The sequence below is a fragment of the Nannobrachium achirus genome, assembly GCF_963921795.1.
Source record: "Nannobrachium achirus genome assembly, chromosome: 8".
NCBI classification, from domain to species: Eukaryota; Metazoa; Chordata; class Actinopteri; order Myctophiformes; family Myctophidae; genus Nannobrachium; species Nannobrachium achirus.
Genome location: NC_137817.1, coordinates 45,402,956 through 45,429,313, shown reverse-complemented (window position 1 = coordinate 45,429,313; position 26,358 = coordinate 45,402,956). Strand labels below are relative to the sequence as shown.

At 42.8% G+C, this 26,358-nt stretch overlaps 1 protein-coding gene across 1 annotated transcript in view; it reads right to left on the bottom strand.

Annotated features, from left to right (window-relative positions):
• The window catches only part of LOC308290467 (solute carrier family 12 member 9), a gene marked incomplete at its 3' end in the record, with an annotated part of 69,145 nt that overhangs the window by 6,519 nt on the left and 36,268 nt on the right, over nucleotides 1-26,358 (bottom strand). Inside the window, exons 9-12 of the mRNA XM_080732314.1 lie at nucleotides 22,401-22,483; nucleotides 19,313-19,437; nucleotides 7,518-7,710; nucleotides 3,875-4,049 (exon numbers count right to left, since the gene is read on the bottom strand). Coding sequence (XP_080588440.1) covers nucleotides 3,875-4,049; nucleotides 7,518-7,710; nucleotides 19,313-19,437; nucleotides 22,401-22,483 — 576 coding nt within the window. The remainder of the gene's footprint in view (nucleotides 1-3,874; nucleotides 4,050-7,517; nucleotides 7,711-19,312; nucleotides 19,438-22,400; nucleotides 22,484-26,358) is intronic.

The window sequence follows — 26,358 nt, the reverse complement described above, 5'->3', positions numbered from 1 at the left end:
TTAAATCGTACTGTATATGCAGCTCGGCAAATAAAAGGTGAATTGATCCCAGTGCATGATGGAGGACGATATCACGATAAATTAAATCTCCACGATACGTTTATCGTGAGTGCCAGACATTGAACAAGGCATATAGAAAATGAGAGATGGAGGAAGAATGAAATGGAACAGAGATGGGTGGGGGGTGAGGTTGGATGCAGGGATGCAAGCGAGAATGACAGCCCAGACAGAGGGTTGGCAAGGAGAGAGGGCGAGAGGCAGGCAACCAATCAATCTTCAAAAGCCTCCATATGCATGTAAAGAGAGGCCTCCGTCTGTCTGTCTACACCTTCTAGCCTCAAACACACACAGAGTAAACAAGGTAAGGCTGTGATTGTCACCACTTAAAAAAACAAGTCTAGTCTCAGAGATGTGTCCTTTATATTTGGCAAGTGTACGAAACACCGTCTACAAATGCTGGAAAACTGGCAAACCAGATTGAAAGGAGAGGGGAGCCAAGCAGCTTTAATCACCAGATGCCTTTTCAACAAGGTAATATAATATATCGTCACTGTCGGGCAGAAACCTCGTATCTCCAAGTTTCAAATGTGTATGTTTTTTTTCCGCGAAGTAAAGCCCTGCTTCATCAGACAAGGCCGTCGCACAAAAGTAGTGAAAACAGCAGATCTGCAAGCACACAGCAGATCTGCAAGCACACAACGCCTCGCGGTGCGAGGCGTGCTTGTAGATCGGCCGTTTTCACTAGTTTAATTCATTTTTTTAAATGACAAAAACGAACGGTTTTGGACATACAAGGTTTCCACCCGACAACGACAATATTAATACCGGTATGTTAATTATTATCTCAAGTAAAAGTGCCTTGCTGGAAACGGCTCTTGATTCTCTAATGGACACCTCCTTACAGTCCATTACATCTCTGAGGAGAAATGGTAATGTAATAACTGCTGGGTAATAATGTTATAATTGGCCAGATGGGACAAAATCCTCTGCCAGATGTTTCTATCAACATGATTCCATCTGTGTCACTCCATTGTCCTTGTAATAATCATCATTCTTACAGTGGGATCACATTCACTGTAGGGGTGTAACGATACATTTTAATAGCGATTAGATACATATCACGATACATGGTTGACGATACGATACATGGACGATATTGGTTCATTCAAGGCAAAGCGATACGAATCGATTCAATGATTTAAAATCGATATAGTAACTATTTAGCAAAGAAATTAAATCTGTGTGAAAGGTGTGGATAGTGCAGGTTTTTAAGGGAAACATGTATTATTATGGCTATAAATAGGTAAACAGTGACTATCTGCCAAATACATGGACATTGTATATTGACAAACCAGCACCTTGACATGAACCCAGAGATTACACACATTTATCGATAGACCAGTGTAGCTACAGTATATGGAAAGGAAAAGTAATTAAACCCCTCCTTTTCATTTTTTTTTCTTAAAAATGCTAAATACAATGCACAAGTAGGTAGTATCGATACAATCAATTCTTTGCACTGCCGATTCGATACGATACAAAATAAAACGATACGATACGATTTTAGCTGTTTTCATTTTCGATATAATTCGATGTTTGAAGTTAAAAACGATATTTCGATACAGTTACTATATCATTACACCCCTAGTCATTAGTCATTACTGTATCTTGAAAAAGAACTGTGGTAGTGTTGATAAAGACGCATCACCTTACTGAGACCTCCCAGGTGTAACATTTACAACATCCTGAGAAAAAAAGATTTTTATAGTTTGGACGCGATCCCTCGTGAGAAGCTACAGTCCTAACAAGGACTCCTAATTGGACGTAACCCATAAACAGGTTGTAAACTCGGCTGAGCTTTAAGTGTCTGGGAGGGCTGGACCAGAACCAAGTGGAAACAAGTGCAGGGGTCATCACCATGCTGGCTTGTGGTGGACATCTTTGTAACAATTACATTTTTGCCATGGTTATACAAAATGAGTGGACAATAATTTTACTGACCAAATGGACCTGTACGGGTCCATTTGGTTCCGCTTGTACCCTCTAAGAGTTAAGGGGGTCCTTGCAAATTAAACATTTGAGAACCTCTAGTACTAGTGGACTCATAATGTGGCATACTGTTGCAGTGAATAAGTGTCAAACATGTTCTGAAGAAAATCTGGAGACTTGACATTCAGTAATTGGGTCTTATGATCAAAATAAGAACATTATAATGGTGTGTAAAAAAAGAACATCTAGAATTAGCCACAGACAAGACTAAAGCCCTTTGCACACAGGACAGTTGCGTTTTTTTCGTTTGCGGCATGAATAAAACGCATTGGATTTGGTGTGCAAGGCTGTGCGGAATCGGCGCTGCGGATCCAAAAAGGAGTCATAAAAGGAGTGATGAGTTTTTTACCGCATGCGACAAGACTCACGAATCGAACTGGGTTCGATCGAGAAAAAAAACGCATGGCGGCAGCCACTCGTCGCACGGCTAATTCGGAGCCGGTGTGCATGAGGTCATAGAGAATCATTGTTTTCTTTTCAAAAAATTATATTGTCCGTTTTATCCGTGCGGTTAAACGCGCCTGTGTGCAAAGGGCTTAAGTCTTTGCCACGGACACATTTTGTCCGTGTACAGACATATTGGTGACCCCTGAACCTGCGGCGTTGTGGAGCGTTCCTTACTGCAGGGGTTCCCAAACTCAGGGCACCCCCATGAATATTTTTTTTTAATCCGAGGCACCCCTACATTATAATTTTCACTCCCAGCACCTTATATTTATAGCATATCGTCGCTGTCGGGTGGAAACCTTGTATGTACAAAACTGTTCGTTTTGTATTTATCATCTATAAAATTAACTAAACTAGTGAAAACAGCAGATCTACAAGCACACGACGCTTCACATCGTGCGTGCTTGTAGATCGGCTGTTTTCATTAGTTTTGTGTGACGGTCTTGTATGATGAAGCAAGGCTTTGCTACCAAAAGACGCACACATTTGAAACTTGGAGATACAAGGTTTCTGACCGACAGTGACGATATTTTAGTGATTATGTTGCGAGGAAAACGTTGAGATAATAGACATTTTGGTTTGAACTGACTGAAAATAACTTTGTACTTCAAGTTTAACCCTTTCCAAGCCACGGGGAGCCCCTTAATATTAAAACCGGATTCTACCGGACATCTGAGCAAGGATGTCTCAGCCGCGCCGTCTTTTACCGTACTGGGTCATTAAAAACGAAATAAATGATTTTTATCCGAAAATCGGCGATCGTCTAACCTTCCCTAGTCACCGCTCGTCCATCGATAGCGCATGGCTCCCCTGACATGAAGCAGAAGTGACGTCAGGTCCTTTCCCTGTAATATGTTCCCTGCTCCCGTCCGTTTTCTGTTTAGACATTGTGCTAGCACAGCTGGAGTGCTGGGGGCTAAGCTAGCGAAACTGTACATATCTACTGTAGAGTCACACTTGGATTATTTGAGCAGACATTTACGTGAACGGATCGCGCACGCGAAACGCACAGGGAGGAGATGCATCGGCCGAAACCGCCACTCTAAGCCAATGCAGAGGGAGGAATTTGGCTGGTGACTGTGGTGAGTATACAACGGGGATCGCGTGATGTTTATGGGGGATGAAGACCACGTGATATAGCAGTGATGGTCTTGTAAAATGAATGCAGTTCAGATCATAATATAATAATAGAAATTTCACGGCTAATCTACCAACAAGCCATTCTATTTTGGCTGGCGAAGTGTTAAAATGATACTAAATATTTTTTCAAGTGTCCAAATAGATTCCAAATATTATCAAATGATCTCGCAGCACCCCTGGACTGCCGTCGCGGCACCCCGCGGTGCCCCGTCACCCACTTTGAAAACCCCTGCCTTACTGAGGTCTCCCAGCTGGACGTGTCCCAGCACGTAGAGACCACTCTTCTTGATGTCGTTGATGAAGGTGATGAGGCCAGAGCTGCTGCGAGGGTTGGACACCATCAGCAGGACCTGAGGCCTCCAGAACTTCACGTGGTCCTTCCTCACATCCAGCATCAGCAGGTACTTGCGCACCTGCAAGGAGAGGCAAATGTTTGCTATATATCCCATGACTATAATGCAATAATAAACATACTTATAATGCATTCAAATCTGCTTATAACACTGTGTGAATAGTTATAAGCACTCATATACAGTACAGTAAATACCCGCCTTCCGTTAAAACAACAATCACAACAGCATATAAAGCATTCTATAATGAGTTATAAAGTACAAATGCATATGTGTGATATATATGGTATATAAGCACTCATAATGCAATCATAATGCATTATAAACTGTTATAATGACACTTTCAATGCACCCTGTGTTAATTTTCATAGTTTAACACATTAATCATGTTATAAAGCTTTATAATCATTCTTATAGTGCATTTTAATCACTGTTAAAATGCATTATAAAATGCATTATACTGTCATTATAAGTCACTATAATTGGTCATCAGTTGCTTTCAGATCATAGAGAGAATTATAATACTTGAAGACTAAGATCTTCAGGGGAATGTTCCCCTGCAGAAGACCTTAACACAATTACTGCCTTTTAATCTGAAGTTTGCTTGGTGCCTTGGTGCCGTGCCGTTTCCTCCGTAGGCCGCCGCTATTATTTTGAAGGGCCGGGAAGGGGGTTGTTTTTTTGTTTTTTTTTGATTATCACTTGACGGCAACGATTACGTCATCTAGTCACATGATAGTGTGAGCCCAGAAGAGAAACATGTCTGCGCCCAGCCCGAGTCTATTTGTGTACAGTATGGAGACCATCCTTTGTATAAGAATGTCTCTTTTGAGTAAATGAAGTCTCTTTATGGGCCTCTCAATGGATTTACTATGGAGGACGTTCACTTCGCGTGCACGCCCGATGTGCGTTGTAAACAAATCGCGGACATTACCGATGCGGGCGGGTGCGGAGCGACGTACAGTAAGTAATAATACCTTTACTGTATATACAGTAAGATTGACAGTCCTCACCGTCAACGGCACCATGGTTTTAACCCTTTCAATGACGGTGAGGATTGTCAACGGCAGCAGAACAGTTAACAGGTCAAAACGTTGGGTTTCCCTGTAAATAAATTCTGTGCATCATGGCTATGAGTGTGCTGCCTTTTTCTTCACCTTCATATACCTACATGAAAACTGAAATTGAATCATACAGTAAGTGAAATCACTTACCCTACCTTTAATCTCTCCCTCTCTATTTTGCTTTAAAAGCATTTCCATCCCCTCTCTCTTTCCATGCTGCTATTTGTGCTGTGCTGTTGTTTGCTTCTCTCTCCCTCTCTAACACACCTGTTATCTGTTCTGTGTAGTTGTCGTATAAATTGCCGCATCTTTCTTACTAGCTTCAATGTCACCTAGTTGGCATCGGGCCACAGCAGCAACTGCTGGAATGCATGCGTGCACTCGCACACGCATGCGTGCACACGCACACGCATGCGTGCACACGCACACACACACACACACACACACACACACACACGCCATCTCTCTAGACTTGTTAGCGTAATTGTTTAATCCAACTATAGGCTGCACCCTCCACTGGGTGGAGGGGTGGGTGGGTGTGGGTGAGGGGTTGACAAGAAACAAAGTAAAAGGAGAGCAGGGGAAGACAGCAGAGAAGAAAAGGCGGGAGCTGCGTAGGAAGGGAGGAGGAGGAGAAGGAGGAAGAAGGGAATGGAGATGAGTAGCGGAGGAAGTTCAATAAGTTAAGTGAACGTAATAATACTCTGCCTCCCGACGAGCTTCTGGACCCCCCCCCCCCCCCCCCCCCCCTTGGCAACAGGCCCTCCTGGCAACGGTCCTTAATAGCAACAGGCTCACGAAACACAGTCAGAGCCAGAGAGAGAGAGGACACAGAACTGGATGATGTCAAGGTGAATGTGTATATATATTAGATATTTTGTGTGTGTGTGTGTGTGTGTGTGTGTGTGTGTGTGTGTGTGTGTGTGTGTGTGTGTGTGTGTGTGTGTGTGTGTGTGTGTGTGTCCAGTAACAGTGATGGAATGAATGATTGCTTGGCAGGAGTAGTTATAGTAAGCCTAAGGGGAAAGATGCTTTGTGCGAATGACAACATGAGGCAATATGAGGTAAGAGTAGTGTGTGTGTGCGTGTGTGTGCGTGTGCGTGTGCGTTATTGTTCTTGCTACATACTGAGCTCCAGAAATAGGTTTTGACCAACAGTGTGAGGACATTTTTGGAAAGTGAGGACATTTTTGCAGTCCTCACTAAATTTAGGGTTGTGTAAAGGGTTAGGGTTAGGTTTAGGGTTAGGGTTAGGGTTAGGGTTAGGGTTAGGGTTAGGTTTAGGGTTAGGTTTAGGGTTAGGTTTAGGGTTAGTGGTTAGGGTAAGGCCACAGGAATGGAAGAAAAATCAATGTAAGTCAATGGAGGTCCTCAGTATGTAGCAAAAACAAGAATATGCGTGTGCGCGTGTGTGTGTGTGTGTGTGTGTGTGTGTGTGTGTGTGTGTGTGTGTGTGTGTGTGTGTGTGTGTGTGTGTGTGTGTGTACCATACCCCGTAAATGTAAAACACAGTGTCACAGCATTGGTTTCTACATACTGTAAATGAAGCCTATTTTGCAGCAACATCAAATCCGTCATCTTTCTAATATCTGGTCTGGTCTATTTCTGGTTCGAAATGCGAACGGAAATTTATGCTGAAGGCGGGGCTTCACTCGGTAGAACCAGTAGAAAGCCTAGAAACATACTCTACTTTATCATTCATTTTAAAATGAATGGGACCATAATGTACTAAACGCATATTATGATGATTTAAAAAAATACTTTAATGCTAGCGATTGGAAACATGAAAAGGTTTACTAAGATAATTATATCAAGTGTAAAGTTCAGCCAAAACCTCACTGACTCCCATTGAGATCATAATAGGGCCATCAATAGGAACACCAGGCTAATATAAAGGAGAACACACATTTTTACCAATGAATTTCCCAAACTTTTCCAAAACTTTTCCAGAATATTTAACCCAATTTCCAAGACTATATTATAACAATAATTCCGCTCAATAACAAGTCTCCTATACGCAATGCCTAAAGACAGGTAGTGTATGCCAGTGGTTCTCAACCTTTTCAGGCCGTGACCTCAGAAATAATCATATTTTAACTGGGGACCCGGCACCCTGACGAGCACTAAGTTGAGGAATTTTGTATAACATGGTTCTATTGTGAAAATAGCCGATCTACATGCTCACAACGCCTCTGCGTTGTGAGCATGTAGATCGGCTATTTTCACAATTTCTGCCTCTATATATTTGACAATTTAGCCCATGTTTAATTTGTCATTTCAGAGGTATTAACAAAAACAATAACCAAAGACAATGCATAGCTATTTTTTCCAGGACCTTCCAGGACCCTTGATCAATTCCAAAACTTTTCCAGTACTGGAAAAATATTTTTCTAATTTCAAAATATTTCCAGCTATTTCATGATTTTCACGTGGGAACCCTGTAAAGGTGAACTCCCTTGGCGTGTACCTGGTGGAAGATGAGAGCCTGGCTGATGTAGCCCCAGCTGGACGTGGGGCTCAGGTAGTGGATGACCAGCAGCAGCAGCAGCATGAAGGCGATGCTGGCCGAGGCGTAGATGGCGTTGATGAGGAACATCATGACGGCACAGCCCACGATGCCCAGCACACACGTGTGCCAGGTGAAGTACCGGAACGTAGGCCTGGCGGGGGAAGAGAGTAGGGATAGGACGATATTAACTCATTCATAGCCAAGCCCGAGTTTCCCGTGTTATTTCAGTACCCCCAGACTGCCACGGCCCGAGTTTCCTGAGTTTTCCCGTAAAAAAAAAAAAATGTACAAAAATGCCTAAAATGTATTAGGCATGATCACAATCACGAAATTGCATGTTTAGCCCCATAACAAACAAATCTTTCAAAATGGCAGCCATCTTTGTTTACATTTGAAGACTTTGAAGGCTTCTATCTCATGAATGCCTGAACGGATTTCCAGGCGGATTTTTTTGTTTGAAAGCTGTGAAAAGGTACTACACATATGGTGCATGATCTAGGCATGGGCGTGCACGATCCGTGCACAAAAAATTGATCCGTGCACTAGAAATTTAGGAATGTGGCTGTGAGGAACTTGGGGGCTATGAAAAGGCAATGAAGGCATTCTATATCTCGATTATTGTGACCAAAGAAATCACGATTTACGCTATTATCGCGATAATCAAAATATCCCCAACATTCATTATTCTGGGGTGGAACGTTTGCCAGAAAATTGCAGATCTACAAGCTCACAACGCGTTGCAAGGCGACAGGTTGTGTGTGAGCTTGTAGATCGACTATTTTTTGGCAAAGAGATCTGGTAGAGAGTGAAAAAAGACTGTATCAAGTATGTATATTATAAGTACTTTTTACCAATAGAGGGTTTAAAATAAATGGTACTGGATATGCAGCTCGGCAAATAAAAGGTGAATTGATCCCAGTGCATGATGGAGGACGATTTCACGATACATTAAATCTCCACAATACGATTATTGTGAGTGTTTTTACAGTGATACACAATAATATCGCTTATCGTCTCATCCCTAGAAGAGAGAGAGAGATGGACACGGAAGAGGAGAGTTGAGACCTCAGGCCGATTCTAAAAAAGGGCTTCTAAACACACATCGATCTTTCAAAAACAGCAGATCTACGAGCTCATAGCACAGCACAAAGTGACATGAGATTGCAGATCTGCTATTTTGAAAGATCATGACACACACACTATATAGCTAAAATATACATTTCCCGGCTTGAAAGGGTTAAAATCCTGTGGTACTCATACAGGACAGTCTCAGAGTGGTCATTAGAATAGCCAACAATGTACCCATCAATAATTTGGTGCGTTAATAATACTGTATGAAAATTACATGAAGACACCACTAAAAAATGAGAATTGGAAATTGCATGTGCAATGAATAACGCATGCATAATAATGCCATTTATGTAGTAATTGTAATATTGATGTAAACTGACAGAAAACTGTCAGCTGTCAATTATTATTATTATTCAGTTGTTGCCAAGGAACTGAATGGATTGTATGAGAAGCCTTTCAAATTGTCGAATTACACTGCCACAGAATAATTCCATCTAAACTTAGGCATGTCTGAATATATTGTCATATTTTTTTATATGTGTGAGCTGTCCAGATGTGACCGCATCGTGTGCGCATGCATGGCAACCTCAGGTTGGTAGAACTTGTAAAGATGTGTTAGCCATCTATTATGCGGCAATGTGTGTATACGGCAAGACAGTGCCGCGCGCACGTGCGTGCGTGCTATCTATTCATGTGTGTGTGCACACATGCGCGTGAATCAATGCACAGCATAGGTCAGCAGAACTTGTCAAGAAATGTGAAAGTGTCTTATCTCAACAGTGAGTGTATGTGTTTGCCTTTTACATGTAGGCTACTCTACACTGGGTGTGCGTGCACGCTCTATCTATTCAGTGTGACAGTCTGTGTTCACAATCTATGTGTGTGACAGTGCGTTTGCTATCTATTCTGTGTGTGTGTGCGTGCATGCGTGTGTTTTGAGTTTCCTATCCATTATGTGTGATAGTGTGTGTTTGCTATCTACAGTACATGTGTGTGTGTCACAGTGGAATAACAGTCAACGCAGGTCACAGACCATAGAATAACAGTCAACACAGGTCACAGACCATAGAATGACCCCAATCTCCCTGCAGCAACAAACCAGTCCACTGTGGATAATGAGCCTTCACCAGAGTCCACAATGCAGCCTCAACAGCGCTGACTGAGACACATTAAAAGTTAGCACCGATGAAAAGAGGAACTTTTACTTTGGTCACCCCTCCTCCATCGTCATGGGAGGGGCCTACAGAATGGCCCTGTCCCATTATCTTCCCTTTACTCTCTCTCTGCTTCATTTGACCACTTTATGTTTTATAATGGCGGCCCCACAATTATCTCTCTCTGTCATCTTCTTCTAAGTGTACAGCGTGTAATTATGATAAAAGCCCCCCCCCCCTCCCCTCCCCTCCCCTCCTCCCTCCCTTCCAGTCCGTTACCTCTCTTCAACTCTCTTTTCTTCCTCTCCTCTCCTTTGTGTCCCCATTATAACTGGCAGTGTTCCCTCCACTCAATCCTGTCAACCACCCCCCCATCCCTGCCCCTTCCCCAAGCTCCCCCATTGCCCAGTGACTGATGTCACTTTGCTGACACAGCAAAAAAAATACACTCAATGCTAAAAGGGCCACCACTCTTCTACGGTGTGGGGACAGAGAGAGAGAGAGAGCCCAGGCCAGTCGCCAAAAGACACGTCATTGACTAGAGGGGGCGCGTAAAACTTCATGCACTCTCTCGCACTCCCTCTCACACACACACACGGAAGCTGCCAGCTGATTGTCACATTCTATAAGTGACAGGTCAGCGAGTGGTCCGAGACGTTACGTCAGCCAGCGTTCACTCCAACACTGTCTGTATAACACAGCAGGCTGTCGACACAGACTAATTAGATGACTAGCTAAATGTAATATACTAGAAGTTTCGGGCTGCTAGCGGATATGGCCATATATGGAGATCTGTCTATCTATCTATCTATCTTTTTGATGGAGATGACACAAAAAGTATGGCAATATGATGGCGTGGTCTGCGGCTCTGAATGTGGGCGCGGAATTGGGCACGTAAGATATAGGATCTAGCTGTGATGTCACGTGAAGCATGACCAATTCTCTCTGATTGGCCATTATATTGTCCAAGCAGAAAAGGGACAGAAAAGGTCCATTGAACTCAATGGAGTTTGGGGAGTATACAGAAAAGTTAACTGAAAATACTTTTGGTGAAATGCTTACAGAATTCTTTTTAAAACAGGTTTACTTTAGGGCAGGGGTCGTTTTCATGCCAAGGACCCCTTAGTTGAGAAAGAGATGAAGCAGGGACCCCCACAACTTTTTCATAGATTCAGTATAGTTTCATTGTTTGACAGCACAATCATCATTCTATTTTGGATTCATGTTTTCAGATACGTATTTAACCACTTGAACCGTCATTACTTGACTTGACATTTCACTCTGTACTACTCTGCTCTTTTTCCCCTCTATGCAAAACGTCTTCGCTGAAAATAGCTGATCTACAAGCTCACAACGGTGAGCTTGTAGATCTGCTATTTTTGGCTAAAGTTCTCAGAATATGGACGCTAGATACGCTAGATAAAGATCTACCCAGCGGGTACTCCAACACCATATATGGGCATAAAATTCTGCCAAACGGGCACTCCAACATTACTTCTGAGACTCCTACATTCAATCCCTCAGATACTGAGGGATTTTCTTTTTTTTCCTCTCTCTCCAGACTAATTTCCCATTGGAAATGCATTGGGTGCTTAAAGTTATACATTTCAAAAACTACAAAAGATTTCATGTGTGTGTTGTTGTTATTTATATCAGGTCGCAGTTGTTGGTGTTGTTGTCACCAAGAACGCTGCTCCCTCGTTGGCTAGAGGCCCTGCCTTTGTACTGTCAGCTTGTTTTGAGGAGAATAACCTTAAAGATTTCGGAGAACATGGTTGTGGTCTCGCTTTCAGCGAGACCACAACTATAGTGTTTCCCTATAACTTACAATATTTCATGATTCTCTAATATAAATGTATGCAGTTATGAACGCCTGAGTGAATCGGTGTTGTTACACAATGGTTTGTGTTGTGTGTGGCATCAGAACAGAGCTGTGGTCATTTATAGAAGATGATGCACAAAAAAAGGTTCTAGACACCTGGGAAGAGGGACAGCTGTACGGCGAGGAACTCAGAGACACAGAGGGACAGAATGTTGTGCTGGACATTGCCTATGAAAAGAGGTCTTGTGTGTCCAGAAAAGGGACCAGAGGCACACTTGCTTGCTTGTGCTGCTGTGCCGGCGAGGGACAAGGTTTATTACTTTGGAGGGTACTATGATAACAAATCCACCTGCACCATGGATGAGATTGATGTGAGCGTCTTCAACACAGTGACTTTACGCTGGATGAGGTTCCCCCCAGTGACAACTAGAAGTGGAGGAAGACTTCCAGTTGAGGTTCCCTCCACACGCTGGGGCCACACAGCTGTGCTGATAGAATCTATCGTCTACATCTGGGGGGGTGTAGTGAATTGTAAGATTACAAAGGATGCCAACAAGCCTATCGTCACAGGGGACTACAGGGACAACGTCCTGTATGCATTTGATGTCAACACCCACATATGGTTAAAGCTCAGGATATCTGGGTTTGTTCCTGCAACGAGGGGTGGCCACTCAGCCTGTGCCTTAGGAAAGGTCATGTATGTCTATGGAGGATGCAACATGACTGCACTTCTCAATGACATCTACAGGTTGGACACCACCACAATGGTCTGGTCTTTAATTAACACCAGAGGTCTACCACCACCTGTTTCAGAACTTCACTCTGCCACCATCATCGGGACAAAGATGTTTGTATTTTGGGGAGCTGGCAGTAGGGAACACTGCAACAACATCCGCGTGTTTGACACAGAGGCCAACTGCTGGCTGAACACGCCTTCACAGATTCTTCCAGAAGGACGTTGGGGTCATTCAGCCTTTGCCTACAATGGAGACCTTTACATATTTGGTGGTAACATCCTCAGTGACGTTTGGCAGTTCAATGATCTGTGGAAGTTAAATTCCAAGACCTTCTCTTGGAAGAAGGTCGAGCCAAAGGGGAAAGACCAGGATTGGAGTTCTGGTGGTTGGTGTTGCATGGTGGGGGATCGTATCATCCTCTTTGGAGGATATTCAACCCATGCACAGCCCATCTTACAGATCTTAGACCTAAGTCCTAGTCTGAAGACAGTATGCAAGCTAGCAGTTATTCAGTATGGTCTGGAGCAGTCTGGACTCCCGCACAACATCAGGTGGGAACTGGCAGCCATGACAACCGCGACAGCAGAAAGAATAAATAATGGAAATCAGTGAGTACCTGAAAATAACAAGTGAATAAGTATAAATTGTACCAAAAAATCTAGAAAAAAAACATACAATAAATAAGAAATACTGTTCCTACGAAACAGTGTGGGCTCGCATGGAACACCATGTATGGGCATAAAGAGATACCCAACAGGCACTCCAACATGGAACACCATATATGGGCATAAAGATCTGCCCAACGGGCACTACAACATTACTTCTCAAGGATTGAATGGGTCTCTCTTCCTCTCTCTCTCCAGACTCATTTCCCATTGGAAATGCATTGGGTGCTTAAAGTTAAATATTTCAAAAACTACAAAAGATTTCATGTGGGTGTTGTTGTTATCTATATCAGGTCGCACTTATTGGTGGTGATGTCACCAAGAAGCTGCTCCCTCAATGGCTAAAGGCCCTGCCGTTGTACTGTCGGACAGTTTTGAGAAGAATATTAACCTTAATGGTAGCCTTACGATAGATCCTTCTTGAAAAAATTGAATATTGTGTAAAAAAGCATTGCAGATGCCATAGCACCCCAAATCATAACTGACTTTGGAAACTTCCCACTGGACTTCAATCAACTCTGACTTCAGAAGGTTGACATTTCAAATATAAATCCTTGTTTTTGAGTGGTCTCGATAATAAATAATATTGTAATATTTTGAAATATGGACTTTTGATATTCATGAGCTGTATGCCATGAAAGTTCAAAGTTTTAACAAATAAAGTTTTTGAATAATTCACTTAATGTCCAATGTATCTAGAATATATGAAAGTTTCAAGACATGTACTTTTACAAAATATTCAAATTTTGTATATAAAGATTTGGGAGAACATACTGGTCTCGCTTTCAGCGAGCCCACGATAAAAAGTAGGGATAAAGGGACCATGTCTGTGTGTCCGTGACCCACAAATGGGTCCAGACCCAGTGTAGTAGTACTGTAAGACACGCATTGGCATGAAGGGCAGCCATGGAATATTAAAGTTAGTTAATTTATATAGGCTTTACCTCAAGGATTACACGGGACTGACAGATTAGGACCGACTGATCTGCTCTGCGGTTTCATCGGTGTGTAAAACCATTTTGTTCCCCTCCAAACATTCTCCGCCATGGTTTGTGTCCAGTGGATAAAAAGCCCCACCTCCACCACAGAGCTCATCTCCCACTAAACACTAGTGTTCCAGTACACACACATCCTCTGGCATCAGTGTGGAGGGCTCAGTTGTGCTCTAAATCCTGGCCGGTGACCATTTTATGGTGTGTGTGTGTGTGTGTGTGTGTGTGTGTGTGTGTGTTTGTGTTTGTTTGTTTGTTTGTTTGAGCAAGCCCGTGAGTCGCTCCCAATGGTTCAAGCCCTTTTTCGCTGGTTTATGTTTTGGCCACGAACCGGCCTAATCTTAGCAGTACCAGATTTGGCCAATTGGAAATCCGTACCTTAAAAATCACTCCCGGGCCTGGGGGCTTGATGTTGCGTGCCTGTGTGCGCACGTGTGTTTATCTCTTGTTTGTGTGTGAGTGTGTATGTGTGTGCGCGTCTCTCTCTAAGCCACTAGACCAAGAGTTCAGAGCCTATGGACTGTGGGCAGTGGAACACACAGCACTCCCTGTAGGAACATCGTGGACAACTGGAACCACCACTGATAACGCAGCAGCCTCGCCAAGCGCACACACACACACACACACACACACACACACACACACACACACACACACACACACACACACACACACACACACACACACACACACACACACACACACACACACACACACACACACACACACACACACACACACACAGCTTGAATTAGGTGCACAACACATAAAACCCATTTTCCGAATCACATACCTTCACTCCCACTCGATAAGACGCATGCACGCGCACACACAAACGCACACCCACACACACAGTTGGAGAGTTAACAAGTAGACATCTATTTCGCTACGTTATAATTGTACTACTCACCCCACCCCCTCTACAGAAAAGAAACAGGCACGTGCCAAATTTAGGGGAAAGGGAAATATTTCTGCTAAATTAGTTATGCTAATTACAGAGCAGTTCTCTGGGGGAAGAGACGGCGCTAAATGGCTTTTAATTCCTTTCGCCTGGAAAGAGACGCAGGCGAGAATGTGTGAGAGAGGGATGGAGGGAGGAAGGAATGGAGGAATGGACAGAAAACAAACAGAGAGAACGGAATTAGAGAAAAATAAACAGACTGGCCAATCAAACAAAGAGAAACTGGCAATGGAACTCCGCTCTGCGGCGCAGCGTCGACGGGCTAATAGAATTAACAACTTGTGGGAGGAGGAAGTGCCCCTGAGGCAGCCGGACAGCCAGCCAACCAGCAGCCTTATCAGCGCCGGGCCACTGCTTCCTGGGCCAATGGAGAGAGGCAATATACACATTTCTTCTTTTTTTTTTTTTGCAAACTTTCTCCCTGTACCCTTCGGCAGCGGTCAAGCGCTGCTATAACTCTGCACAGAGCTTATTCAGAATGCACACACACACACACAGGCACGTGCACACATAGACATCAAAGGGGGCTTGAGCCCCTGCCCTTTTATCAGTCTGGAAAAAAGTGCCCTCTCCAGACCAGGAATGCAGTTTTTCGCTATGGTGAAAGAAATGCAAATGCCCTCTTTCCATGCCATACCCGAAGGCAGCGTTCAAGAGAATTGCCTCGTCCAAACTCTCCTGAACTTGAATGCAGCGTCTCATGTTGAAATAATTGTCCTCTCTATTGATTATGCTTAGTTCAGTGTGGTATCACTGCACTGAAAATAGCCGACCTCCAAGCTCACAACGCGTCGCAACGTGACGCCTTGTGAGCTTGGAGGTCTGCTATTTTTGATATTTCCACCAAAAGGCATGTCAGCCCCTGCCTCTCTAACATTCTCTGCACGTCCCTGCACACACACACACACACACACTGCACTAGACTGACTAGAGAAACACTCCGGGATGAGAACTTTTACATCGTTAACATTTTAACGATGCAAGTTTTATATCAATTACAAACATGAAGGCAAATATGACAGCAGAATGGTCACCGTGGCCCTCAAACGCAAAACAAAACGGTGGAGGAATTTCATTGCCGTGGTTGAATGAATTGCCATAATTGCTCCCATTATGAGGATTAATTTAGTTTGCATGTAAAATAGCTTAGGACCGAGTTTTGTTGCCTGAAAGCAGCTCATGTTTATTCATGAGAATTACGTGATGGATTGCATGGATGGCATGCATTACTCTCACTCTTTTAATATTCACTAAGTGAACCATCACAGGCTGAAAGGCTGTATGTTGCGTTCCTCTGACATAAAAAAAAAAAGATCCTACACAGTGGGAGTGAGCGGTGCCTTGGGCTGCTCAACAGCGCCACTTGAAGGTAGGTCACTCAGCGGTATTGCAGCTGTTGAAAAAATGCCCGCTCAAAGAAATGCCCTTGAGCAAAACATGTATTAATAGCGAATGTCCATTACAGAGAAGCATAAAAAATGTAGTCAAGTTATGAAATCAGTAGCAAATAAGAAAATAAAGACTTACGGTCTACCTTTCTTTGATATGAACTGTAAAGAAAAATGTTAAAAAAATGGAGATGGTGTTTGACTCCAGGGGAGCTGGCGATAACATTTGTGTGCTTAGATGACACCATCTTGCAGGTCTCCTCATGCAAATAATTTGGTGTTTTTATTGACAACCCATCAACCTGGAAGAGCGATGTGGACAGTTGGCATATCAAATTAGAGATCATGGCTTGTTTTACATAAGTCTTTTATCATGAAAAATATCTTGCCTATCATGTCTAAGAGAGCCTTATCAAATATGGCATCACGGCTAGTTTAGGAATCCTCTCTGTGCAACTAAAGTCCAGCCTGGTCCGACTGAGGCAGACTAGATGGAAGGTTATTGTAGTCATAACAAGCCATCATTCATCCGTGCAGACCAATTACGAACAGGCTACCCGAAGGCAAGCCAGTAGGATAGTTACTGACCCATCCCATGTTCTACACGCCGAGTATCAGCTGCCGCCCTCTGGGAAGAGGTTCAGAATCCCACAGATTAAATTGATTCTGTTGGGGTGGCAGAGTGGCTCCGGAGGTTGAGTGGCCATTTGGGAACTGGAAAGTTCGATCCCCAGCTCCTTCTGGCTTACTGTCAAATTGACCCATGATCTGCTCCCCTGGTGTTGTTTAATAGTTGCCACTGCTCCTAATAGTTAAAGGAGAATTCCGGACTACCCATTTTCTTATCCCAGAAGGAGTGGAAAGGTTTTTTTTGTTTAGTTTTCATCCCGAATCCAAAACAGCTCCGATCACAAGCAGTGTTTTTCTTTTATTTATTTTATTTTCTTTTAATGGCTCATTTGCTGTTGGACTCGACAAGATATATAATTCTCATTCTGGGATATAATAAAATCAGATTAAAGTAAGAAAATGGGTAGTCCGGAATTCTCCTTTAAAGGACAACAATCTAAAATATGAACCCTTGTTGTAAAAAAACAAACTTGTCCTTTAAGATGCTTCAAATTCCAGGTATGTGCATCAAATGTACTTGGCCAATACCTCAACAACAACTACTGTTGATGTATAGAGGCTGAGGTATGGAAGACTGCACCCTCTGCAGGCCAACAGCGGGATTGGCCCGGAACACAGCCCCTGAGCAAGGTATGTAATCCCTGGAGTGGTACAACTTTAGACTGTGGGTTGTAGTAGCTTCACACATATTTTCATATTTTCTGTCCATTATGCTGAGAAATATCAAGGGGCAAAACAACTGAATATATAAAGACAATACAATGTCTGTTTGAGGAGTCCTGGAATGAACTAGGTATGATTGATGTGTCCTTAATGTGGCGAAGCTACACATTATTAAGTCCTGACATTAAAACTGGAACATCAGAGACATTTCATGACAGAGCAATTGGCAGAAGCAATCTGTCCAACAAATAACCATGCATTAAAAGAAAGTTCCCCGCCACTACAAATCAAACTGCGATGACAATTCTAAAAATTGCTCTGTTAAAATCTACATGTAGATGGACAAAAAGGAGTGGAATTGTATCAGGATTAAATTGCTTCACTTCTAGAGCTGTCATCCCAGCTCAGAAACTACAATGAAATGTCTTTAAAAAATCTCTTTTGTTTTTGTTGCTGTTATTATATTGCCATTCAGCACTGCACACCTCGGGGTCATACGAGACACACACACAACAACTTTGAGATCCAACGGTCAGATGCTTTCTGAGTTATGCCCGGAACAGACACACACACACACACACCGAGATTTTGTCAATTATTGCGACCGAAAGTCGCAGTTTACCATGAGAAATGTCACAGCTTGTCCGTGTCCGTGTAGATGTGTAAACATTTGATGATGCCCTGTCACCCCCCGGCTCCAACGGGCACGTCGAGCGTCGCGTCAACGTCAATGCTGGGAACGCTCCCGTTTTAATCAATGAAGGGTGCTCCACTGCCGACGTCAACGTCAACGTTGGACACTCAAATTCACCCAGTTCATTTTTTGACGCCGTCCGACACCGGCACGACGCCGTCATTTTGGTGGAGCCCTAGCCTTAGAGAGATCCCTGTGATGCCAGGGGGAACAAATCCCTTTTATGCCCATATATGGAGATCCCTGTGATAACAGGGGAACAAATCCTTTTTATGCCCATATATGGAGATCCCTGATGTCCACACCCCTGATGTCCACATCCCTGATGTCCTCATCACTTTGGCACGACCTCACCCTAAACTTGTCGCCCTGAGGCGTCTTACTTGTAGTATAAAGATTATAATAAAAATATGTACAGTACGAAGTAAGAACAAGGAAGGACACTTCTTTTCCAGCACCTCTTTCAGTGACTATACAATATGCCCTGCCATTAAACAAAGTATTAAATATTATAAATGTAACCCCACTAGTGAGAGAAGAGTGTTTCTTTAAAAAGAAAAAAGAAAAAAAGACTTTGGTCTGGTTTTTCATTTCATGCTGTGGCAGAAACTGGCTTCCATGTAGTTTAGCGATGCATAATGTACAAGTGTTTTAAAACTTTACCAAAATGTGATTACTTTGTTCCATATTGTAAAATGAAAAGAACATATAAAGCAATTTCAAAACGTCTGTTTGGGTGCAGATAATTTGCGAGGAGCAGCGGCCGGTTTTATGTCTTTCAATTAACACACTGTCGCTAGGGCAGCGCTGAGGCTGGCACACGCAGGGAAGAACACGGCACTGTCCAAACCTTTCATTAGACCAGAAAATTAGAAGCAAGAGGGAGAACATGACAGGAGATAAGAATGAGAATGAGAAAAAAAAAACGGATTGAATGAGACAAAATAATACTAGTGTGTCTGTGTGCGCCCGTTACCTGAAGTTAGGTGCACTTGCCCATTCCAGGGCGAGACAGGCCAAGTCCACGGCGGCATAGACCAACAGGAAGAATATGGTCACGATGCTGGCTATGGTGTTCAGTTTCCCTGAAAACAGCACCAACTAGAGAGAGAGAGAGAGATAGGAAGGAGAGAGAGAGAGAGGAAGGAGGGAGGGAGAGAGAGAGAAAGAGAGAGAGAGAGAGAGAGACAGAGACAGAGAGAGAGAGAGAGAGAGAGCTTATTCCTTGTATTCCAAAGTGAAATGAGACCTTTTGACTTTTATTAAGAATACAATCAAATGCAGTCCAACAACTTGAGTGGAAGCCCTGTTTATAGGCCTCAGGAGGACCTTTAATTCACTGCCATGGACGACCTAAGTCATCCGACAGAATCCGACAGAACCCTAGACTGCACCCGGGAGCGATTCAGAAAGAAAGAGCTATGAAAGAAGATGTACAGAGAGAAAAATAAGATGGGAGGTTGTGAGATGAAGCGAAATGGAGAAATAAAGACTTCTCTGGCATCTCTGACCTCTTAAAGCTGTGTGTGTGTGCGTGTGCGTGCGTGCGTGCGTGCGTGCGTGCGTGTGTGTGTGCGTGCGTGTGTGTGCGCGCACTCACGTTTCCATCACACCCCAGGGAGTCTAGTCTACAAGAGAATTAATTAGTCATTAACTCAGACACAGGCCAATGTGGACAACAGTTGTCATTGCTTATGACACGGCAGTGTGTACGTCGAGTGCATACAGTATCATGCATGTGCACTCTCCTACTTTCTTATGAAATTGCATCGAGGAATAGAAAAAAGCTGTCATAGTTAGGATTAGTTATAGTTGGGTTTCTGTAAGTGTTACTAGTGCTACTTTTTGCGTTGTGCAACCATTCCTTTATGTTCAATCAGTGTAGTCAATAAAGCAATCAAATCCTCACTGCTTGTTTGAAAGAGAAATCAAGAGCTCTCCTGCTCACATAATACCAGTCCAATACGTGCTGTAGTTCACATTGAGACGTAGAGCCTATTTTCTGGCATTTTGGACTCCCAATTATGTCAAATGGATCCGACTACCTGTAACATGGACTTGTTTGAGATTGTGCCACAGAGACACCACATTGTGGCGTTCATGTTCAGCTGAACACCGGAATTTGTGAAAGCTCCGGTTGAACAATGCGGGCACGGCCGTGCATTACTCTGCTTGTGCACGTCACGGTATGAAACGGAAGTGTTTTAAAAACCTTTTTCAGCATATTTCGGTAGAAGAGAATCTAAAAGATAATATGAGCGAACTTTATGTGCATATGTTCGATATAGTTTTGCTGTATCGAACTGCGAAACTGTCAGGTCTCTGATTAATTCTATTCCATTCAATGTTAAAGATGGTGCCATGATTTTTTCCCCTCTAAAACATGATTATCAGGTATTATGATTATACTAGGAGGAAGATTTTTTCCAAAAAAGTGTACAGAAAGAGTTAAAATTAGAACTCAACAGTTTGATCATCAAGTGTAAGATAAGTACAGTATTGCACAATGCTCTTTTCAACTCATCAATCTGCACTTCATCTCCACTCCTTTATCTATCCTTTTCTCCTCTCTTCCCCCCTTTCAAACTCTGTCTTTACGCCACTTTCTCTCTCTCTTTCCATCCCTGTGTCTAAGTACAGTCCTTTGAAAATCTCAGCACTCGCCCTCCCTCTCCTTCCTTCGCCTCTCTCTCTCCGCGTCTTTTCGATCACGCCATCCGACACGGCCAGAAAACGATTACAATCAGACTTTTGTCACTGGTGAATCATTGAAATGATGGAAGAGGGAGAGGGAGGGGGTAGAGAGAGAAAAGAGAGGCAGAGGGAGGAAGAGGACAGACAAAGAGAAGAAGGTGGAGAGAGATGTAGAAAGAGGACGAGAAAGTCAATGATCTCTGATGACCGCGGCGGCCCCGACTAACGATTTTCTTCTAATTACTCCTTCCTTGGCCGGGGAGCAGCGAGGGATGAGTAGAGGAAGCGTAAGGGGAAGGGAGAGGGTGAATAATGACTAGGCGTTTAGCCTTTAACACTCACCTCAAAGATAATGATGGGATTGTCAGACACACTTGTTCTCAAAGACCCCTGATCTTCTTTCCGTTTTTCCTTTGTGTCATTCCCTCCAGCTTTTACCCTCCTCACCTCTGCCACTATTTTCTCCCTGCCCCAAATTGACTTTTCCCTCTTCGGTTCAGAAGTAAAACAACTGTAGAGAAAATAACAAAAGGGCCGATTCGTGCTCAACAGTAGGTCATTATGGGAAAACAACTATCGATTCCAGTGATAATTGTACAAGACGTGCGCAATTTAGTTTGTGAGTTTGTGTGTGTGTGTGTGTGTGTGTGTGTGTGTGTGTGTGTGTGTGTGTGTGTGTGTGTGTGTGTGTGTGTGTTCATTGGGTCGATGGAGCATTGCATACAACATGAGAGCTTGTGCGACAGCGAGGCACAACAAGTCTGCCTGCAACCAGGGAAAAACTGTTAAATGAATGCGAGCTAAGAGCAACGTTAACTACACTCCTCAAAAAAAGTGGGGAAACGTTATTTTGGTCAATTATTTCTCCCCTTCAGTGATACCAATTGCTATTATGTTTCATATAGTTGGAAAAAACGGACGCTTCGTTTATGATTTGTGGCATTTACAAAAGGCAAATGTGAAAAATGCAGGGCAAAGGTTTTTCCTTCGGCTCTGGGGAGTGCACACACAACATTTAACAAAGATCACAAATCTAAGGATTGTTATTGTTTTTACGGAGGACAGTGAATCACAAGATTTCCTAATGTTTCCTAATGTTCCGGGTTCACAGCCAAATTAATTAAAATGAAATATACCTCAGTAGTGTATCGTAATAAACGATACAGAGCCACCTCCCTGACAGAATGCCCAGACTCTTTATTTAATTTTGGGAACAAAGTTTTTATATTATGTGATAAAGGGATTTTGAATGGGAGAAACACTGCTGTGCTCGGATTTCGGTATTCTTTAATGCCATGAACCCAGCAATGTTTTGTTATTCCAGTGGAAAAGGCACTTATATAGCCTCTGCCTTGAATCCGTTTCCTTACCTGTACAAGGAACCAGGAAAGCAACACAGAAACCCAGGGGTTGCCACTGTGAGATGTCTTCTTAGCTGGAGTCAACATCTTACCTAGAGAAAGAGAGAGAATTTTAAATGATAATTTATTCATATATTTACACTAGTTAATGACAAAGACGATCACAAACTTCAATACATCACGACAAACATTATGCTAGCACCTAGTACGCTTTCAGGATCCTGTACATTTTGAAAAGCATCCAAATCCTCCATTTTAAGTGACATAATACGTATATTCTAACAACATTTGTGCTCGAACCAGACAATTGGAAACGACAAAACAATCACACTTCTGCACTCCAATTAACTTTGCTTGACCAAAGACGGGGAGGGGGGGACACCTTACAAGACATGACAATAATTCGAGTAGAGGCAATCAGCAAAAGAGAGAGCGAGAGCTTGAAGAGATTGGGGGGAGGGGCAGAGAGACAGTGAGCGAGGCGCAGAGCAATTCAACTTTAACACTAAATTTCACTTTGATAAATGAATGTAATGAAATTACAGACACCAAGAGGATAAGGGGTGAAGCGAGAGAGAAAAGGGGGCTGAGAGGTGAACAAGGGAGAGAGAGATTAGTGTGTACACAGAGAGGACCAGAAGTGTTCTACCCCAGAGCTGTGTAAAGCAATGGTGGAAAAAAAGTATTCAAATGTTTTACTTAAGTAAAAGTATCAATAATTCTGCACAATGGGAGCTAAACTGTAGCCGTAATGCATTGGAGTCAATAAGAGGGGGTGGACCAGCTCATGAACAAACACTATTTCTGAATGACTGAGATCTTTGTAAAGTAATTGCTTTGTTTTTTCACAGAATCAAATGTTTTATGATTCAATTAATTTGAGTGGAACCACAAAATGGCCATCACTACTATGGCCTATTGCAGAATAAAACGGTATGGAATATCTTTACGCTCCTTGTTATGCGACACCAAAGATCATGTGTGCCCAATTAAAAAATTTCGGCAACAAATAGTCCCATAAGTGAAGCTATAAATGGGACTACGGGAAATCACTTTTTAAGGGAAATCACTTTAGTCTCTACGTTGTGTAGAGGCCCCTGAATTTGTGTTTCTGATTTGGGGTTGATCGGACAATGCATTCATGCTTTTCCCACAAACTTTGGAAGCAAAGTATAGTCATTAAAAATCACCATGATCCACGTGCATCACATGACTCCAGAAACAATGTGCAGGAATTTGGGGAAAAGAAAATGCTGAATGGCAGAAAATCTAGTGGGGAGATTGCATCATGGTTCAAGGAATCCAGGTAATTACAATGAAGTAAAGTGATACAACAAACTATTTGAGAACCGCAGAAGAAAAAACGTAAAGCAGGTTGGTATAGCGGTCCACCATGTGGCTGATTTGAAACCAGGGCAGGAATTTCAGGGAGGCCAAGAAGGCCATGGCTGTCGTTGCACCTCAGTTTGGCCCTGTGCCCCTCCAAAAATGGCATTCCCTGAGGCCACAGTGGCCTTAATGCTCCAACTGACTGTACCACTTTCTCCTCTTTTTCTTGTCATGTAGACACCAGTGTCTTTTGTCTACATTTTTAAAACCAATCCAGTATCTTTGCTTGGTGCAGGGCTGAGCATGGATCAAATTGTAAATAGCACAATTTATTTATTTCACAGAAGATAGTCTACATATAAAATGTAATCATCCTTATTCAATTACTTCTTTCAACGGACCAAAATCTTGTTTTATTTGTTGGCCTGTTGAAACATTTGGGATGAGTGTCTTCCTCTGGCTACTGGTACATGAATTTCACTTTGCGAGGTTGTCTGCACACACAGAGACCGACAGAAAGAGAGATAAAAACGCAGGCTGAACGTAATCTCCATACCTTTCCTATCTCTCCTGGCAGAGATATTTAGAAAGTGTGTGTGTGTGTGTGTGTGTGTGTGTGTGTGTGTGTGTGTGTGTGTGTGTGTGTGTGTGTGTGTGTGTGTGTGTGTGTTGTGACATGTTGTGACGGACAAATTGGTGCATCCGTCAGCCTGTTTACCCAGGGCACATTGGCAAGGTTAAGTAGCTGCCGACGCAACGACTGACACAACACGTGTGCATGCACACACATGCACACAGCAACTCTCAAAGTGCATTACAGATGCACTATTCCACATGCTCATTGGCTCCTAATTGAACAGATTAATCTAACTGAGGCTGGGTTAACCCTTTGGGTACCAAGGGCAGGCCGGTGAACCCATGTCTCTGAGAGTTGTGTCCCTCTGCTCTGTCTGCAGAGGAACCTCCAGTAATACAGCCATACACACACACGCACGCACGCACGCACGCACGCACACCCACGCACAGGATAAATGACCCAATGAATCAACAGAGCTAAATTAAATGCAGTTGTTTGCAGTCATTCATGCTCTGCAAAAGAAAATATGGGCGTGGCGTCACCCTTTGGTTTGTGGAGTCCTGTTTTGAAGCCTCGAGTTTGGCAAATCAACAAGTCACCATGGCTCTTTGCAACAAGAAGTGACCATTTTTGGGGGTGAGAGCTGGGGAGACAGCTCCATCTCTATCATGATCACTGTAGTATTCTACAGCAGTGGTTCTCAATCTCAACCTGTGGGTAAATAATCAATTGTATCGATACTAAGTACTTGTGCGTGCGTTGCATTTAGCAATTTTAACAAGAAAAAAGAGAAAGGAATAAAAAAGGATTTAATTACTTTTCCATTCTGCAATGGCTACACTTGGTCTATCGATAAATGTATGTATTCTCTGTGTTCATGCCAAGGAGCGGGTTTGTCCATAATGTGTCCAAATACAATGTCCATGTCTTTGACAGAGTGTGTTTAGTTATATATATCCATAATAATACATTTTTCCCTTTTAAAAACCTGCACTATCCACACGTTTCACACAGACTGAATATCTTAGCTGTTCCTAGTTACTGTATAGATTTAAAATCATTGAATGGTATTGTATCGCCATGAGTGAACCAATATCGACCATGTATCGTATCATAAACCATGTGTACTAGTGATGCATATCATATCGCTATTAAAATGTGTCGTTACACCCCTAACATTTTAGACAGAAACACGTTAACTCTGGTCACATCATGTCCTTTCAATGCTTTTTGTTGTCACATATCTTATGAAAAGATCCTAGCCTGTTTACGCTGCACACTCAGTGCAGACCATCATGGTTCCTGCCCTACTCAAAACCTCCAAACCCAGGTGGGACAAGTAGTTGTTTTCTCTTAAAAAGTGGGATTTCATTCCATCCATGTGTGTTTAAATGGAGAATTCCAGACTACCCATTTTCTTACCATAATCTGATGTGATAATATCCCAGAACGAGTGGTATATACAGTATATATATTTTTTCTTTTCTTTTTCATCCCAAATCCACCACAGCCTAGACCGCGAGCAGTGTGGTTTATCAGTAAATCATTTATTTGTATCGCTCAAAAAATAAAATAAAAAACTATCTCTTGTTCGTAATGGCTAAATGCTGTCCACAGTGTTTGTACTTCCTGAAGCCTGACAAAACGAGATTTATCCTGTGAGTCCACAGCGGCGGCTCATTTGGGACCCAAACACTGTGGAGAGTATTAAGTCATTATGAACAACGCATATCTACAAAAAAAAAGAAAAACATTACAGATAAACCCCACCGCTCGCGCTCGGAGCTGCGCTGAATTCTCCTTTAATGTTAAAAACAGCCCACTCTGAAAACTCGCCACTTGAGACTCATACTTCGCCTCCGTTTCACTTCTTGTTGCCTATTTCTTTAAAATATGCTAGTTATTGTGCACTATGCAGGTGTAGATGTAAATGCAGATGTTACTTAATAACTTTAGATTATGCTAGACGCTATGACTACCATGTTTTTAGACAAAAGCTATGCTTGATGTTTACATGATGTCCTAGTTAATTTGTAGCTAAGAGTCTACTAAATGCCTATA